This window comes from Amphiprion ocellaris, chromosome 23 (genome assembly GCF_022539595.1).
Source record: "Amphiprion ocellaris isolate individual 3 ecotype Okinawa chromosome 23, ASM2253959v1, whole genome shotgun sequence".
NCBI classification, from domain to species: Eukaryota; Metazoa; Chordata; class Actinopteri; family Pomacentridae; genus Amphiprion; species Amphiprion ocellaris.
In genome coordinates, this window is record NC_072788.1 from 21,263,281 (window position 1) to 21,281,882 (window position 18,602).

Sequence of the window (18,602 nt, forward strand, 5' to 3'; positions counted from 1 at the left end):
TTCTTTCCTCTCTACCTGCTTCAGGATTAAAGTAAAGGAATTCAAGGATGGAGAGACATAGTCTTTCATCGAGAGGCCCCGTTGAGGGGCTTCATCCCTCGTTCCTTATGTTCCCATCCCACTGAGACACACATCCACTATCACTTTACCTTCATCTTATTTAAGAATGGGTCGGCTCTCTCTTTTCCTATTCATCCTTTATTCCTGCTTCCCTTTTGTTGTCTAGGTGCATGTGAAAGAGTTTTGGTGTGTCTTTCCTGTCATGAGCTCTGTTGCAACTAGTGATCAGTGAAATTAGTCTGTAATCATCCTAGAGGGTTATTATTTGTAAGGGGTTTAAATAACTACCAGAACAAACTTAGCTGTGCCTGCAGTTTGACTACTGAAATTCAATGCTAGCTTAGCTTCTGTCTTGATGCATTTTAAATCCATAATCTTGTTTTAAAACTGTCAGTCAAACTTATGGATTCAACGCTGAAATCTGCAGGAAATCTCAATTCCCCAAGTGTTTCTCACAGTTTAAACCTAGAATGTGCGCAAACACTTTCTTTACGATGTTTGCCTCTCCGTTGTTCGTGTCCTCTTTTGGAAATATAATCCTTCCTTTAAATCACAGGATTGCTTTTCATCTAAGAAACTTCTCTTGGATACTTCCTAGGTTTTTACTCCAATATGCTCCACCATTTTCCTATTTTCTGCATTCTAAATCATCTCCGTCGCCACAGAAAGCAGATTTAAAACTATAAACACAATGAAATACAGAGTGATACTGGTGGGCTTAATCAGCACTGTGTTTGACTGTAAAGGATGTTCATTTATATGTAAAAGTCCTGCACTCCAGTTTTAAGTTGGCAAAGCTCAGTGAATCAGAGATAAAAGGATAATTAACCCAACTGTCACAAATAATGCTATCTCATGTACATATGAGTCATGAAGCTTCACCGTCGTTTAAAGGGTTAATCCATCAATTTTGCAGGCTTTCAGATCAATGCACTAGTCATCAAAAATCATAAAGTGTGTATAAAAGATGGAAGTGAAGAGCCTTAAACCTGCATTCTTTCTAACAGCCACCAGGGGGCAACAGGATGCCTGATTGTATGGAAGTCTTTGATAAAATTAACTTACTTCTCACTTGATGTTACCTCAGTGAACATTTTTCTAATGACTTTATGGTCTCAACTGCTTGTTTAAGGTCAACTTTAATTCAGAATTAATTCAGAATGATGTTTATTTTGTAAATTATGATCCCACTTAGAGTAAAATAAAGGATAAATGACAAGTGACTGACAGATCGCCACCATATCAGGATGTACAAAGGTGCTAGATGGTGACTGTAAAATGCCTTAAGGATTCAAAATTGTACTTTACAAGATAAGATAATCCTTTATCCTTTATTACTCCCCACGTCAGGGAAAATTTCCATTTACAAACCAGTGGGTGGCGTCACTGTCACTGCATCGATCTATGTCATACAAAAAGGAAGCAAAACGTCTGTATAGCTACCAGTCACGGGATGTTTTACAAGGAAATACGACTAAGTTGGGGACTAAACATCCGAACATTTGAGCTGTGCTGCATTCCTACTTTGTTATTTCCAAATTTTTTATACTAGTTCCACTATTTTTTGCAAGTTGTCTAACTACAAATGCTGGCCGATAAGGGCAACTGGAACCAAATGTGGCCAACACACCACGAAAGCCATTCAGCAGGGTCAGCGCAACATTTTTCGAGCTGACTCTGCTGGCGGCTTGACAAAATTAAGAAGTCTTCTCCCTCCACCTCTGTTTCTGATGGACACAGATGGAGGTCCAACTAAATTAAATAAAGCACATACTTCCTGACCCCTGAGCAACTTGAAAAGGTCCAGTGTGTCGACCCAACCGCTGCCTGGACACATTCACACACACACACACACACACAAAACGCTGGCCTTCGACCTTCGAGTTTCGCCCAGTGTGAGCGGATGTTATTGGACCTAATAGATCCAGGATGACGCAGATATTAAAGCCAGAGAAGAAGATCTTTGCATACACATGTAAACACACTGCTGCTGTGTGTTTTCTCAAAGTCTCAGGACTTTAAGTCTAAGTAAAACTGAAGCCCTGTGGCTATTAATAATGAAAACCAACTAAAACCAATCTCGGCGTCTGTATGGCGTTGGGGTCTTACTCAGGAAAGACTCCAGCACTCGGTTGTACGTCGACCAAATCAATGTCAATATGTAAATGAGAATCGCTCCCCTAAACTCCCTCAACTCTGGTGCGGATTCTTTTTTTTCTTTCCCCCCCATCAAACGTGTTTTATACAAGGATTTGAACTGAAGAGCTACACATGGTAAGAACAGGAGTCAATCTATACAGTATCAGATGAGGTTACGAAAAGCTTCTTTACTCTTTTTAAGCACAGGAGGAGCTGCTTGTTCCTGCTTTTATAATCACTAGATGTTTGTTTTCATGCCACGTTTATTGACTGGAGGAAACATTTTGGGTTCAGATTTTTATGCCTCGACATGCCAGCTCTGCCCTCCAACGATGTTCCAGTAAGTACAATGCCCTCAAGTGTAGCTGGCACACTTGTTGGTGAATCTGAGCCAAAACATCTGCAGAGGACAAACAGGAGGGGCAACACAAACATTTTTTGTAATAGATCTACACAGATATGGTTCATGTTGATGATGATTTAAGGTTTGTTTTTTCCAGCTTCAGGTTTGCTGTCAGTGAAAATCTACTCTTCCAAATGCAATTATCTAGTTATTTTGAGTTCATAAAAGATAAATGCATGTTTTCATCGATTAACTTTTCCTTGTAAAAAGTTTGCAACAGTCTGTGAAATTCTCTCCTTAGGGGGAAACAGTTTGGATCGTAACCTTTCTTAAAATTGCAATTTGTTGATTTACAGTTTGAGTTTTGTACAAAATTAAAAAGATAGTTATGGGCTGTCAATTCGATATGTCATAAGGTATTTTATTCCATTACATAGTGCCAGGTTTTCTGTTTCTTAACATAACAATTGCCATCAATCTTCTCGTATAACTCCCAAACTGTCGAACTGTTCTTTTAAAGTGTAACAGCAGAAAATGAGAATTGTTGAATGTGATTTACCAAGTACATATAAAAACATTTTAAAGGAGGTTTCTTCTGCTTTTTCTTCCTTGCTATTGATCCCTCTTAGAGATGAACTCCTGATAAACTCTCTCATCTGTTCTGGTTTATGGCCAACCCTGAGTGCTGAAAGCCAGAGTCCAGAACACTGAAGTTCCCCCTCAGGGATCAACAGAGCATCACCAAAATTATATGTGACAACATTTATGTGCTGTCAGTTCGACTGTCAACCCCCACTTGCCTTTGATTCATCTGATTATATGCGGTGTTATTCTTCTTTTTTTTTTCAGTAAAATGTGCCAAAGTTTCTCTGGCATGGCATAATGAATCCTGATTTACGTCCACGTGAAACCTGAGTGAACATGCTCTGAAGTCACCTCGGAAAATAACACAGTCGACTGATTGATTCTGGTCCAAAGCAAATTGCACTCAGAGGGGAAAATCAGAGGAAAGTACTTGACTGATTGAGGGAATATGTGATGCTTTTGTTGCGGAGCTGTGACACAATGAGAGGATTCAAGGGCAGATGCAAGATAACTGAATCTATTTCAATTAAAAACTCAATCTTTACTGTTTTTGTGAGAATAATACAGGAGATAAGTGCAGTTTTTTTTAGGCTGGCTGTAAAAATCTGGTAATTATTTGATGTCTCTTTACTAATTTGGCTGTTAGAATGTGCATTTTGTCTGATTTAAGAATCTCTAACTTTATTATAACCTTATTTATTAATTAGCACACTTAAATAAGTTGTCATCAAGTGATCTATGTTGGGTATAAAGACCCAAACCATTGAATCAAAGTTGCATCTGGTCCAGATTTTGCATCAGTTTTGTCATACATTCAGAACTTTTAGAAAATTCTAGTCCATATCTTATAATTTTATTCTATTCCGTCAGCACCAAAGCATTAAACATGTCAAATCATTCTAATTAGTTCTGTTTGGTGCCAGTGTTGTTTAATTATTATGGTCAACAGCTGCAGAATTCAAAGACATCTTGAAATATTTTTAGAGGCTTGTCAACATATTAAGAGTTTATATTAAGGGTTTATGTTGACGTACACAACTTTCTTCTTAACTGTCAACATGAGTTCAAGCCAGAAATCAGAGGAATCAGCTGTTTTTTTTATTGCTACTAAATAGTTAACAGGTGAGAGACGTGTGATAATGTACATATAGTGGATTTAATGCAGCCTGGTATGTTCCAGTGAATCATTAATTTGGCTGTTTGAATGTGCAGAGTTTCACACTAGAAGACTGTTTTTGCGCCCACCGGCTGAGATTTCTCTGTGTTTACGTTAAATCTGAGTTTAACCATGATTTTGTGACATTAAAAGTATTGGAAGCCAACTCAAAATGCAATAGATCTAAGTGATGTGGAAACTTGAAGTTTCCAATGCACACAAATTAAATGCTCTTTACATCCATTGAAATGAAAAATATTTAATATTGATCAATATTCACTCATGTGAGTTTCATAAATGTGAATATTTGCTGCTCTTTTTTAATTTAACACGGTTTTAATTTAAGTAGAGATTTTTATTATTTTTTTCGTTTGGTTAAAACATGAACTCTGAAGCAGTGAGTCTAAATATTTAATAATATGTTAACCAAAAAATGAAATAAGACTAATGGATAATGGGAAGAAAAAAGATAACTGTTTGCTCCTGTAGTTCTATAGCACTGGTTTGTTTCCCACTTTGAGCAACGGATTTTACTGCCGATTATGGTCAAAAAAAGGAATTTCTGGTCTGGTGGGATGAACACATTTTTAAAATACAAAAAATGCAGGGTCCAGTTTTTAACGGCATCAATGTCTCATTTTAGAGTAAAACTGAGTCCAATTTTTGGTTTGTTTACATGCAAACACTGACCCAAGCTACTTTCCACCTGCTACCTGACTGCAGTTAACAGCTATGATGGAGGACACACTTCACCTCACCGACCTGAAACTACAAAAGTAAAACTGAAAAGAGACAAATAAGCACCTTACCACTCAAATGGCTCCCGACAATAACAGTTAAAGATGGTAATGCAGCTGTGGCTGTGTCATTTGGGCCAAGCAGGAGGCCCCGTACAGGGGTAGGGGGTATTACCCGAGCTATATCATTTACCTACAGCTACCTGGCTGTAATGCGGCACTCGTCACCGTGTTATTTAGCTGAGGTGGTGTACAGTAGGCATTCAGTAAATGCAGGCTTCTGTGTCAGACAGTAATTGTTGTTTGGATACAGGCTGAAAGAGGCCGAGCTACAGTCTGATGAACACACACAGTGGTCTCACCTGATGTTTTATCTCTCAAAATGATGCAAAAACAGTCCTGCGTCCAAAAATATCAGTTTGTTACATTAGAGGAACAATAGCATGAGAATCGAGTTGAGTAAAGTTTCACGTAAAGGCAGAACATTAAAATATTAGAACATTCAAGTGAAACATGACTGCATTCTTGGGCAATATATCCCAATCTTCTTTAAATCCTAATAAAACAAAAGATTACTGTCGGAATTTAATTTTGAATATGTGATTTTGGAGAATATGTCATTATTTTTTTACCAAAAAACATGCAGAAGTCACAAGAAACTTTTTACCAATCATGTTTTTCTTGAATTTCTCCAAGTATCGATCTATGAATCTATCCACCTACCTATCTTCTATCTATCTACCTTACTGTCTATCTATTGACCTACCCATCTATCTATCTATCTATCTATCTATCTATCTATCTATCTATCTATCTATCTATCTATCTATCTATCTATCTATCTACCTACCTACCTACCTACCTACCTACCTACCTACCTACCTACCTACCTACCTACCTAACCTAACCTAAGAGGCAAAATCCAGGGCAACTGAGACATTTTCATTGAAGGTAGACAGAAATCATAGCAATGTTGACATTTAAGAGTGGCTTTAAGAGTGACTAGATCTTAATTTTCCCTGGAGTTTGTCTCTCAGGCTATACAGAGAGGTTGACCTTCTGAATTGTTAGGGATTGTATGAATCTTGATAAGAAAAAATTTCAAAAAAAAGTGATTTGATTGAACAGGTGACATATAAATATACAATTTCCCTTTTTCAGATTATGAAATACGATCAAACATCAGCTATGCTAAAGCAGTGTTCTATTCCTGATCTATTATTTCTCCAGGTATGTCTTCAGTCTGTCTTTCTGCAGAATTATGCAAAAACTAGCAGCTGAATTTCATGAAACTTGCTGCAAAGGAGTGAATTTTGGTACTGATCTAGACAATTTTCTTTAAATTTCTCAGATAGACATTGGTTTGGATGCACAATCCTACTGCCCTACCACTTATTTATTTATTATTTTGTGATTAAGGATCTAGTCTGTCAGTAATTCAGCCGCTTGTGTGAAACGCAATCTGATTCTGAACTACATTAGAAGTATTATTATTATTTTGTCTGATTTAAGAACCTTTGACTTTATTATGACCTTGTATTAATTATTTAGCACGCTAATGCTTTAATAAGGTGTCATCAGGTGATCTATATTGGGTATAAAGACCCAAACCATCGAACCAAAGTTGTATCTGGTCCAGATTTTGCATTAGTTTTGTCTCATATTCAGAACTTTTAGAAAATTCTACTTGATGTTTTATTTTATTGTATTCCGTGAGCACCAAAGCATTAAAACACATCAAAACATTCTAATAAATTCTGTTTTGTGCTAGTGTAGCTGCAGAATTCAAAGACAGTAACATCCTGAAATACACTATATTGCCAAAAGTACTCGCTCACCTGCCTTGACTCACATATGAACATAAGTGACATCCCATTCCTAATCCATAGGGTTCAATATGACGTGGGTCCACCCTTTGCAGCTATAACAGCTTCAACTCTTCTGGGAAGGCTGTCCACAAGGTTTAGGAGTGTGTTTATGGGAATTTTTGACCATTCTTCCAGAAGCACATTTGTGAGGTCACACACTGATGTTGGACCAGAAGGTCTGGCTCTCAGTCTCTGCTCTAATTCATCCCAAAGGTGTTCTATGGGGTTGAGATCAGGACTCTGTGCAGGCCAGTCAAGTTCATCCACACCAGACTCTGTCATCCATGTCTTTATGGACCTTGCTTTGTGCACTGGTGCACAGTCATGTTGGAAGAGGAAGGACCAGCTCCAAACTGTTCCCACAAAGTTGGGAGCATGAAATTGTCCAAAATGTCTTGGTATGCTGAAGCATTCAGAGTTCCTTTCACTGGAACTAAGGGGCCAAGCCCAGCTCCTGAAAAACAACCCCACACCATAATCCCCCCTCCACCAAACTTTACACTTGGCATTATGCACCTCAGCATCAGCTGACCCCGCTCCATCAGTTTACGTGGCCTACCACTTGGTGGCTGAGTTGCTGTCGTTCCTACACACTTCCACTTTCTTATAATACAGCTGACAGTTGACTGTGGAATATTTAGGAGTGAGGAAATGTCACGACTGGATTTGTTGCACAGGTGGCATCCTCTCACAGTTCCACGCTGGAATTCACTGAGCTCCTGAGAGCGACTCATTCATTCACAAATGTTTGTAAAAGCAGTCTGCATGCCTAGGTGCTGGATTTTATACACCTGTGGCCATGGAAGTGATGGAACACCCGATTCTGATTATTTGGATGGGTGAGCGAATACTTTTGGCAATACAGTGTATTTTTAGAGTAATGTCAGCATATTAGAGTTTATATGAAGCCTGCGGGTTCATATTGACATACTAACTTTTCTCTTAACTGTCACCGTAAGTTTGAGCTGTAAATCAGAGGAATCAGCTGTTTTTTTTTTAATCTCTACTAAACAGCTGAGAGATGTGTTAATGTATGTATAGTGGATTTAATGCAGAATGGTATGTTCCAGTGAATCATCAATGAGCAGATCAGCTCACACTCTGCCAGCATTTGTTCGTAATCGGTACCAGATGACAGTAATTTCATGGTAGCAGTGACAAGAAAATGAGTTCCTCGCCTGAAGCCATGTTCTGTTTGTCTGTGAGAAATCACAATGCATCCATAGATAAGGACTGTCGAAACACGTATTACACCGACTGACACAGACTCCACTTTGATATTATGTCACTAGGTGATGATGTCTGTGGGCGTTAATGAACCTAGCTGTGATGGGATTAGATAAGAACTCCGAGCTGGAGCCTTGTGGTCTCTTTTTCTTAATTAAGCCAAGACGAAGTGCTCGTTTCCTTAAATTAAATTCCCTCGATGAGTGTTTGCAATTGAAACCTCAAATGAAACTCATCAGAAACTAAAAACCTCTCTGTGGGTTGGCGGAGCTGCCAGTAATAATACTAATAGTCTGCAGATAAGAGATCGACGACCTTTTAAATACAATAAATATGAGACAAAACACGCGTAATGGATGAAAGATTAAACTGTGAAGATGACACACTGATACTGTCTTTCTTTATGCTTCCATATTTATTTATAGTTAGAACATTTTTAAAAAGTACAAGATACACTTTAAAGCTTTTAGGAAAGGGCTGTATTATGTTTACAGATACGCAATAACTCGTGTTTATTTTTATTTAAACTGACAATAATACTAAATAATAATACTAAAACCCAATTGTGGGTTTGTATAAATGCCAAAAATTACCTGATTAACCAACACAATTGTGCAACTTTCTCTGCTCTGCAACTCTTGACTGATAAGTAACGATATTTTTAAGGAAAGCAGCGTGAAGGAAGAAAAAAAAACTCCTAAAAAGCATTATTATCTTACATAAATAAACACTTTATACTGTTTGTTCATACTATTTATTTAAACAGTTAAAATAAATCTGGAACTCTAACACTCCATATTTGCCAACTTAACAACCAAAGGATTAATGTCTACTTATTGCATTAATGTTGCAAATAATGAAACACATCATAATGTTGAAAACTCATTATCATCATTTCTCTTGAATAAATTACTCGCTTTATCATTTTTGTGGGCTACAAATTGTTCTTGGATTTCAAAGACCTAAAACGGTGTTTTGGCATCTCAGGCTCTTGGATTTATCAACCAATAAAGCTGACACCCTGTTTAACAAAGCCTCATGTCTTCGCAACATTTCGACTTTGAAATGTTCGCCTGTTTGCACATTAAAGGCTGTGAAATAATCTCTGAAATACCTGATTCAGCTGCAAGTTGCTCGAAGATGCACGGAGAACCCTGTTTTTAGCTTAAATGGTGTTTCTTTGCGGCAAAATATCAACAGAGGAGAGGCGAAGAGGCCACAAAACCACAGTTATTATGTTTGGAAGGTAGTTTCTGAACTGTAAATTAGGAGGAAATCTCGTTTCTTGTAGGCGTAGGCGAGCAGAAATGTTGCCTCATTGCAGAGGATGAAAACTGTGCACGTGCAAATGATGACATTGTGTGATTTGAGGCTGTTTGAAAGATGGAGATGAATCCCACAGTGACTCACCCTGCTGCCTTTCTCCGGGTTGCACCTGCAGCCTCCACTGCAGTCCAGACCTGCACATGGCTCGTCAAACTTGGTGCCCTGCAGAGAACATCAGAATGAAGGACATTAAAACAAACACTCTGGACACACATGAGGTGAATTGCAGTTCAACGTCAGACATTTGGGTGTCTTTTCTGCAACACTTACTATATAAAAAAAGAAACATGTTGCAGCAAAAGGTTCAAATCCCATCAAACAAAGACAGAAAGAAGCACATCTCAGGTAAAAACACACGAGTCATGTGAGGCAACTTTGCTGGTGCAGCAGTGAGACTCTGGCAGATTTACAGTCACTTAAAGAAGGTAAAAAAGGATTTTAAAAAAATTCAGACCCAGGATTTATAAAGGGCAGATATAATTCTGGATTCGCCAACACGTGCTCTCAAGCTCCCAGCATTGCCTGTGCAGCAGCTTTTCTTTTCTGGAGCAACTAAAAAGCCACAAATGTCCACTGACTGTTGACACAATAATCAGAATATTCCACCTTTCCATCAAAAATATGGTTGCATTGTTTTTACATTTTTCTCTCTGCAGCTTGACGTCATTGCTCGCCTGAACTCTTCATTACAGTTTAATTACACAGCAGCTGCAGAAGAGTTCAGTTCAGTTCAACTCAATTCAATGTAAAAGTCTCCAAAAAGTCGAGAACCAAGCGGTGGTTTGTGCAGAGTTTGTGTGATGGCAAACTAGCACAATGCATAAACGCCTAAAGGGAACGAGCAGCGAAACATTTGAAATAACTTTTATTTGCTGCTAAACACCATCATAAAGCTCAAACTTCAAAAATAAAATAGTAAAATTGATTGCTTTTTTTGAGGGAATATTACATAAATCAACTAATCAGGGAAGAAAAAACTTTAAATTGTCAGTGTAGGTTTGGATTTCAAACTTCCTGGAAATGCATTTTCAGTCATGAGCTCAGGCTGCACTCGAAACTGACGATTTTAAGGTTTATTTGTCACAATGTGAACTACAGCAGTGGAAATGACTTTTTTATGATGGAAAATACTGAAATCACATTCCTATAAAAGTTGCAAAGAGTCTGAACATCTGAATATAATCCACCACAAGGTAACCTGCAACGTCGGCCATGAATTCTGACTTTCAAACAGCAACAAACAAAACACTCTCACCTCACGGTCAATTTAGTAGATTCAAGAAACAGTTTAATTGAAAACAGAAAAAAATCTGAGCTGATGAAATGATACCAGAAGCTCCAGAACATTCAATAAACACACCTTGAGTTAAAGGAACATTTGTGAAAACACTACATTTCGATTCAAATTCTGATCAGCTACTTGGAATTCACCTGCATTTGTATTTGTTATTCATGAATTTAACCTTTAAGTCAAAGTCATACACAGATATTTGATGAAAATAAGCTTGAAATTGCTTTTTCTTTGCTTTCGACCAGTTTATGGCACAAACGACCTTCATACCCTCCAATTCGATGCACAACATTCGCAGCTTATAAACTGAGAGTGAACTGCAGATTAACCTTTAGTTCACTGGGTGGCATTCCTGAGATATCTGCTAAATGGCACGCAGCGCTTCGGACAGAGCTCCTATAAGCTGACGTATGAGTGGCACTAGTTCATAAACACGAGGCTCTCATAGCTTCAAAACACCCAACACATCCATTCACTTGCTGGGCCTGTGGGTGGGAGGATGACGGATCACACGGTTAGCACAAACACTAGTGTTTTTGTTTCTTTTCTATGTATTTGTGAGCAAAGGGGTGCAAATTTTGCAGAAAAATTACTCACACACAATTAATGAACATGCCTGATCAGTCCAGTGTGAATGCAGGAGTAAATGTCTCCTGTGTAGCTGTGGTGTAGGGTCAAACTCAGAGGTCTCAGTTGGATGTTTCTCTGTGATAAGTGAATGAAAGGCTGCCGGAGGTGGAGGAGGAACAAAAGGGAGTCAGCTGGGGTGTGATGGAGGTTAAGAATACAGGGATGGATGAGGAGAGAGTGTGACGAGGTGAGAAAGTGTGAAGGTCTGAGCTTAAATGTGATCCGAGGGTGTATCAGTCTGTTATAATAGAGGTAAAGGAACTTAGAGGACCCTCCAGAACCGCAGTCAGGCAGCCTCAGCTGATCCAGTCTTGATATTAAAAGAGCCTGGGAAAGTCTGGCACCACATGTGATCGTCTGAGAGAACTAATCTCATTAAACCGTGCGTTTTTAATTCATATATCACTATTATATTGTAACATGATGATGCATAAAAGCAATAATGCCAGTTTCTAAGAAGTTGGGCACACGTCACTCAAATATAAATCTCCTTCTAAACAGGATGATGTTCTTCCTTTTTGACGTCTGTTACCTTAATTTTCAATATTTACTTTATTCGAGCGACAAATAATCAGAAGACAAACTGCAACATCTTCATTAGTCTGAGTCTTTCTAACTGATTTTTCTTACACAGCAGGACCTCAGCAAACTGTATTTGTGTGTTTTGCCTTTGTGCTTCTGAAAACTACCTTGAAAATTTATCGCTACATGTCCCAGGTTGAGTTAAATCAAACGCATAGGAGAACAATCAGGCTGTGACACTGGACACAAAAGTACATCTTTAAATGTAAATTAATTGCTTCCTTAGTTTCTGTCTTCTTCCTTCAGTCTCAGTTTATGTCTTAAACAAGGAAGGAAGTTAAAAAGTTAAAATATAGCGAGGAAACTGCTCTATCTGAGTATATAAGTTGAGAGGCATTAGATTACTGCTGCCAGCGACTACTACAACTACCACCACCACAAACAAACATGAACATGGAGAAAGAAAAGCAAGCGCTGAGCATCGGGAGAGCGAACCTGGCACAGAGAGAAGAAGGGGAAAGGTCAGTGGTGCCGGTGCTGCTTTCTTCCCTCTGATCTCCTCAACTCCTCTAATCACAATGACAGAAGGAGGGCAACGGAGAGAGAAAGTGAGCAGTGAAACAAGAGAAAGGCAAGTGAGAGTGGGACAGAAAGAGGGCTGAAAGAAATGGAGGGAGAGCGGCAAGAGGGAGGGAGCTCAGATTAAACTCCTGGCAATGAGGCAGAAGAGAGACCAGAGGCTAAAAATAGAAGCAAAACAAGTGATGTGGAGCATTAATGGTGCTCAAAAGCAAGCCCAGAAAAAGGGAAATGGATTGAACAGTTCATAAAAAACAGCAGAAAGTTGTGATGGTGCTGGAAGTCTACATCTATCCAACTTGGTGTAAAGTTACCCTCATTATTTAGGTCTATTCTCTCGGACTGAGCGGCTGATTCAGATTGTTTTCGCCCCTGAGATCCATTGTTCGGGGATGTAATCCTGCCTCCACCTAAGCAGGGCGAAGATGTGCTCAGGCACCGATCCCCGTTCGATTCACGGCCGTCCACGCCCAGAGTTAGAAATGAAGGATGATTCGGGCAAACAGACGCTAAGCCAAGGCTCCAGGGGGAGAAATACGAATAGAGCGGAGAGACAATGAGAATAGCACAGCGACAATAAAGAATTACTTGAGGATAATGGAAACACATGGAGCCGCACACGTGACCACATTCGGACGAGCCCATGCAGGTAACACTGCACGAGCACACAACATGCTGGTGAAGACTCTCTCCTCAAAAAGATCTTTCATTCTAATCACTATAAGGGCCTCAAAGTGGTCACAAAACTGAAGAGTAGCAGCAAACACTCAGAGCTACAGTCAGACAGAGCAAAGAAATATCAGGACAATGAGGTGAAACTCAATACTTGATCAGCTCGTCGCCCACTGAAATACAATCTGTGTGAGTCTGTCTGTGTGTTTGTGTACGTTTAAGCTACCCAGAACAAAAATGTGATAGAAATTCTTCATCATGGAAACAGAACAATGAGCCAAACAGTCAAAACAGACAGTTTTAGGTTTAACTTGGTATTTTGACTCCATTAGAATAAATTTGCAACACAGAATTCCCCAGAACAGTTTTTAACACTTCAGATGATTCCTCAAATGTAGATTTCATTAGTGAGTGTGCATGTTTAAAGCTACCACTTCCTCCCACCCGGTTTGATGATCTGAAGATGAATTCATCCAAGATAGAGAACCAGCTGAACCTCGAAAAGTTGAAGCACTTTTCACACAACTGTACTCGAGTTGCTGCCCGACGCTGTGCACGAGGAAACCTTTTATTTGCACTTTGGCTGAACTGTTCAGGTAAAAGAAGTTACAGGAATGTAAATGCACCGCATGGCTTGACATGTGCATGTTACAGCACTCCAGACAAAAGCACACGACTCATAATTTTCATACGTGATCGAACACGCTCCTCTGAATCCAGCAGTCTGTTCAACAAACATCGTTCTCCTCCGTTCTGTCATCCTGGCATTACCCAGCTATGCATCCTTCAGCTTTAGTTAATTCTCCCTGATCAATCTCCTCTGTTTGCTCATACTTTACTGTCCAAACACCATCATGTACATACGTCGCAGGGAGACTTTTTAAAAGCTCCTCTAATGCCTGTCTGCAGTCCATACAGCTGAGAGTGGCAGCGGTGGGTAGCGGCTGACGTCTGGACTTGCCCATTCATTCCTATAGGCCCTGCTGATCTTATCCGGATGGAGGTTGAGTCTAGGGTTACCCAGAATATGGGAAACGGCGACTCTTCCTGAGCTATACGTCTGAGACAAGAGTGCGTGATCAAATGGGGCAGCATGTTATGGAATTCCTCGCTTTAAACATGATGGTGGCGGTTTGGTGGCTGCTCAGATACGACCGACTGGAATGTGTGATGCCGAGATTGAAAAACGAACCGGGACAGTGCACCCTTTGAAGCAAATCGTGCAGATGAGGAACAAAATGGGTCTTTCTGACGGGGATCCCTATCTCTACTCGAGAGAACAATATGGTAAATGTTTCCATTAAGTCATGTCAGAGGCAGATGGTCCTCTAGACAAACATGTTGTATGTTCAGAAACAGGTAGTAGCCATGAACAGTGGAAAAAAAACAACCCAAAGGCCTGAAGAATTATTCAAGATATGGTCTTGCAATATCGCTGAGTGCAATATCCACATCACAGGAGCTGCATTTTAGATAAAGTTAAAATGTGTCACAACATTAAAGACAAAGCATTGAGGTATTAAGAAAAAAAAACAGTTCTCAAGACATCATTTTATACACATTTCTGTATATTTTGCTTCAATCCAAAAAAAAAAAGAAAATAAGACTAATAACACCATTCAAACTGAAACTGTGACTCCTACTGCGATCAAAATCTATCAACAATGACCAAACTAAGGGATTTTAACACCAAAATGATTTAAAAAAAATACATTGGTCTGCAGCTCAAAATGTATTACTTTCAAAATAAAAGCTGCAAAATTGTGAGATGCCGACCTTTCTTGTGCTATTCCTCTCTAATCGTTTGCATCAACCTCATGTGACTAAAAGGTTTCTTTGGCTTTGTACAAATAAAAAGCAACAAAGTCTACAGTGGTAGGTTGAACGGTTGCAGTGGCATCAACTAAACACAGAACTTTACCCATAAGAACAGAGTTTGAATCTTTCATGGGACATTTCTGATGGGATTTTCAGTCACTGTTGGCTTTCACTTGCAAATTTAAACGGTGAAGTTCAGCCACTAGTCCTGCCACAAGGACAGCCACCAATAAACGCATACAACTCACATTTTTACTGCCTTCTTTGAGAAATTAGTTCATACTCATTTTGGTGTGATACTGAGCTGCGGATTTCCAACACCACAACCCCATAACAACTGTTTAAACCAATTTTTATTGTGTTTCAGGCCACTTACAATCAGCTTAACAAACATAATATAACCAACATGTTAGCAGAAAGTTTCCTACTAACACTGTGACGACCCTCCACTTGGACACCAGGTGTCCCTGTTCAGGAGCTGAGGGTCATCAGCTGATTGAGCCACAACTGGGATCAAGTGGCTCAGACTACATCAAACCTCCCTCACGTCCAGCGTCTGGCTCTCTGACGGAGCTGCTTCCTTCTGGAGCTCCAGCAGCCTGGTTTTGGTTTGGTTGGTGGTCCTTAGTGCACCTTGTTGGCTTGGTTTGCATTACAATAAAACCTTTTTAGTCACCACCCTGTTGTTGTCTCCCTGTTTTTGTTGCAGCTTCAGGGCCGAGTTGTAACAACAATGATCTGCAGATAAAATGCTTGTGTCTCTGTGCTAACCTCAACCTGATGGAAACATCTGACTCTGTAGCTGCTAATTACTTCACTATGTTCAGCAGCTGCTTTCTGGCTTTGTCTGCCTACGGTTCACTGCAACGCAGATCATGTTTATCGAGGCTTTTCCGCCGTAAACAACACTGTAAACAACAGTGGACCAACAATCCTTCCACCGGAAATATGCTTTAGAGAAAGCTGGATTATGTTTACACGAAACATCTGACAGATTGTGACCAATCTGACAGTGGCGGACTTGCAGTGATTATCAAGATTCCACAGGCAGGTTGGAGTTAAAAAGGAAATCTGTGAGTGGTAAAAGCAAAACGGTGACCTTAAAGATGCACCGTTCTGATTTTAAATGTTGAGCTTAAAAGCGAGATGCTGCATAGCGATGTTAAATGCAGAATACAAACAGAATACATGTGGATTATAATTGACCTTTTACTGCTAAATGTGCAGGAATCTGTTTAATCCACACTGTCTGTCAGCTCATAATCACAGCACAAACCAACGGGAGGGCAAAGTTTGCTTTAACACTTGCCAATCAAACTCTTGCTGCTCAAAGGAGGAGCGACTGTCAGTTATTACCAACAAAACCTGAATGAGATCCTCTGAGTGGCAGTGAAGATGATGAAAAATGAATTGTGTTTGACCTTGGAGGACTTTTTCACCTGAACCCGATGTTGAGGAAAAACCTCGAGGGAAGAAAACGAGAGGGATTGGAGGATATGACCGTGAATGCAAATAAAGAAAAGGAAAAGGGCATAAAGGGAAAGGCCTGCTCTTCTTATCTCTTTCTTTTGGATCAGTTCAGTCGGGTCGAATGCGGGAATATTCCACCCAAACTCTTCCTCCCTCTTTAACTCCCCTTCATCATATCCTTCCTCTGCGTCTCTTCGTCTCCATCTGTGACCCTGACATCCACCACAGGAGACTCTGCAGCTGTGTTTGGGCCTCCAGCGGTCCTCGTTTACGTCTGTTTACTCCACGCTGTGTGTTCGACTGTATATCAGAGCACAAGCGTGGGATAAAGTGACAAATGAGGACGGATGTGTGAGCGTCTGTGCATTCAAGGTTGATTTCTGATCTATGCACGAATGTGTTTCTGCGTGTAAATGTGTTCAAGCTTGCTTTGTGTTCTCGTTCGCATGTGAGCATTGTGTGTGTGTGTGTTTCCACCCAGCGGGCCACCCAGCTGGAGTCAGGTCATCTATAACTTGGCCAGACAGCGGAAATTTGTGGTGCTAACATGGACCCAAATGGCCAACGGCTGCACGTGAAGTAAACCGCTGAAGCTCCAGAAAAAGGCTGTTTAGAAATGGAGGAAACAGGCATCATTTTACAGAATGTTCACCTTCTTCTATAAGATTTACCACTCAGTAAGAGTTCTCATGTAAAATGACCACATTAAGCTGCTTTAGATGGTCCTATTCATCCTGAAGGGACCACACCTGAGACTGAAATGTCTAAGTTTTGCAAATCATGTTGATTTGTTTGGGCTTTTGTACTGCATTCATCTTATTTTCCATTCAGACAGCAACTTCTGTGTGATTTCTAAGAATTCAGTTTAATGTTAAACCTGCAGAAATTAGGCATGTTTAGGTGTCACTGGGAAAAAAAGTCAGAGATTTTCTAGTAGGTTTGTCCCAAGAATCCGAGTGAGTTTATATGAGTATCTGCTGATACTTCCAATACTATTTACCTAAATAATACGAACTTAACAGATTGTAATTTAACTGTAGTAACTGTTTGTTCCACCAGGTGGAGACTCTTACTGTTTAATACTGTTGAGGAAAAAAATTAAATAGATGACTTCCCAGCATGCATAAATTGAGGGTTAGAAGTCAGTGTCCTTTAAGATGCTTTAAACACTGCTCATTTCTTTTATTTTGTAATGAAAACCGAGCAAACCACGAGGAAGGTTAGCATTAATTTCAGTTTCCACCCCTGTGCACTTATGATTCTATACTTTCTATAGAATACATAGTTCTTCATGTCGAATTAAAAATTGACTCCTTAAATTGAAAAGATGTAAAAGGTAAACAGTCTTGATTACAATTTAATATTTCAAGTCGACAAAGGTTGTTTTAACTCATAAAACTCCTAATGAGTCAACCTACATTCACTTAACTGATATTTAAAGGCAGCAGCAGAAGTTGTGTTTCTAGAAAACAGTCAATAGAAAGTACATGATTTTGTTTCTAAGGGGTTAAAACTTATGAAATCTCTGCAGATATGGTGCTTTATTTAAACAGCTGACATAAGCAGCCATGAACGTCTCAGATGCATTTTGGGACTTTAAGTAAGCAGCATAATGGGGATATTCCCCTCTGCATTTCCCAATCTCTAATCCCGTTAAAACTCGCTTAATGTTGTGAAACGCTTTAATGTCAGAGAATAAATACGAGCGTGCTGCTTCGTGTGGCTTCATGGCAAAGTCAAAGTAAACTGAGATTTCTGGAGCTAAGCTGATTCCAAGTGCCATAACTCCCCCGACACTGAGGACTGGCAGAATCCCCCCCAAAAAAACTCCTTAGTTTCAGGAGCAGCACAAACCGGGTGGAGCTTTTATCAAGTAAATTAACTGAAAAAAATGTAACTATGAAAAAATCCCCCCATCACAATCACTTTAATGATATAATAGAGATAAAAACATGCAAGACATCTTTTATGTGAACTGTTGAGCCATAAAAATATGATGCCTGCAAGGAAATATTTCAAAATGAAAGTTTCTGCTCCAGGAGGGTGGAGGGAAATCTGAGGCATTTGACATTTAAACCTCCCGATGCATATGAAGTACATATTTCATCAATCATCCTGCTCTGGTTTTTGAAAAGCTTCCAAACAAAGCTATCTATGAAGCCATCATTGTCCAGACCTG

The 18,602-nt window shown here is 39.6% G+C and overlaps 1 protein-coding gene across 3 annotated transcripts in view; it reads right to left on the minus strand.

The window, feature by feature from the left end:
* col4a6 (collagen, type IV, alpha 6) overlaps positions 1-18,602 on the minus strand; it is a 145,952-nt gene that overhangs the window by 56,164 nt on the left and 71,186 nt on the right. For all 3 annotated transcript variants that reach the window (XM_035952917.2, XM_035952916.2, XM_023280498.3), the window contains exon 4: positions 9,526-9,603. In XM_035952917.2, coding sequence (XP_035808810.2) covers positions 9,526-9,603 — 78 coding nt within the window. The remainder of the gene's footprint in view (positions 1-9,525; positions 9,604-18,602) is intronic.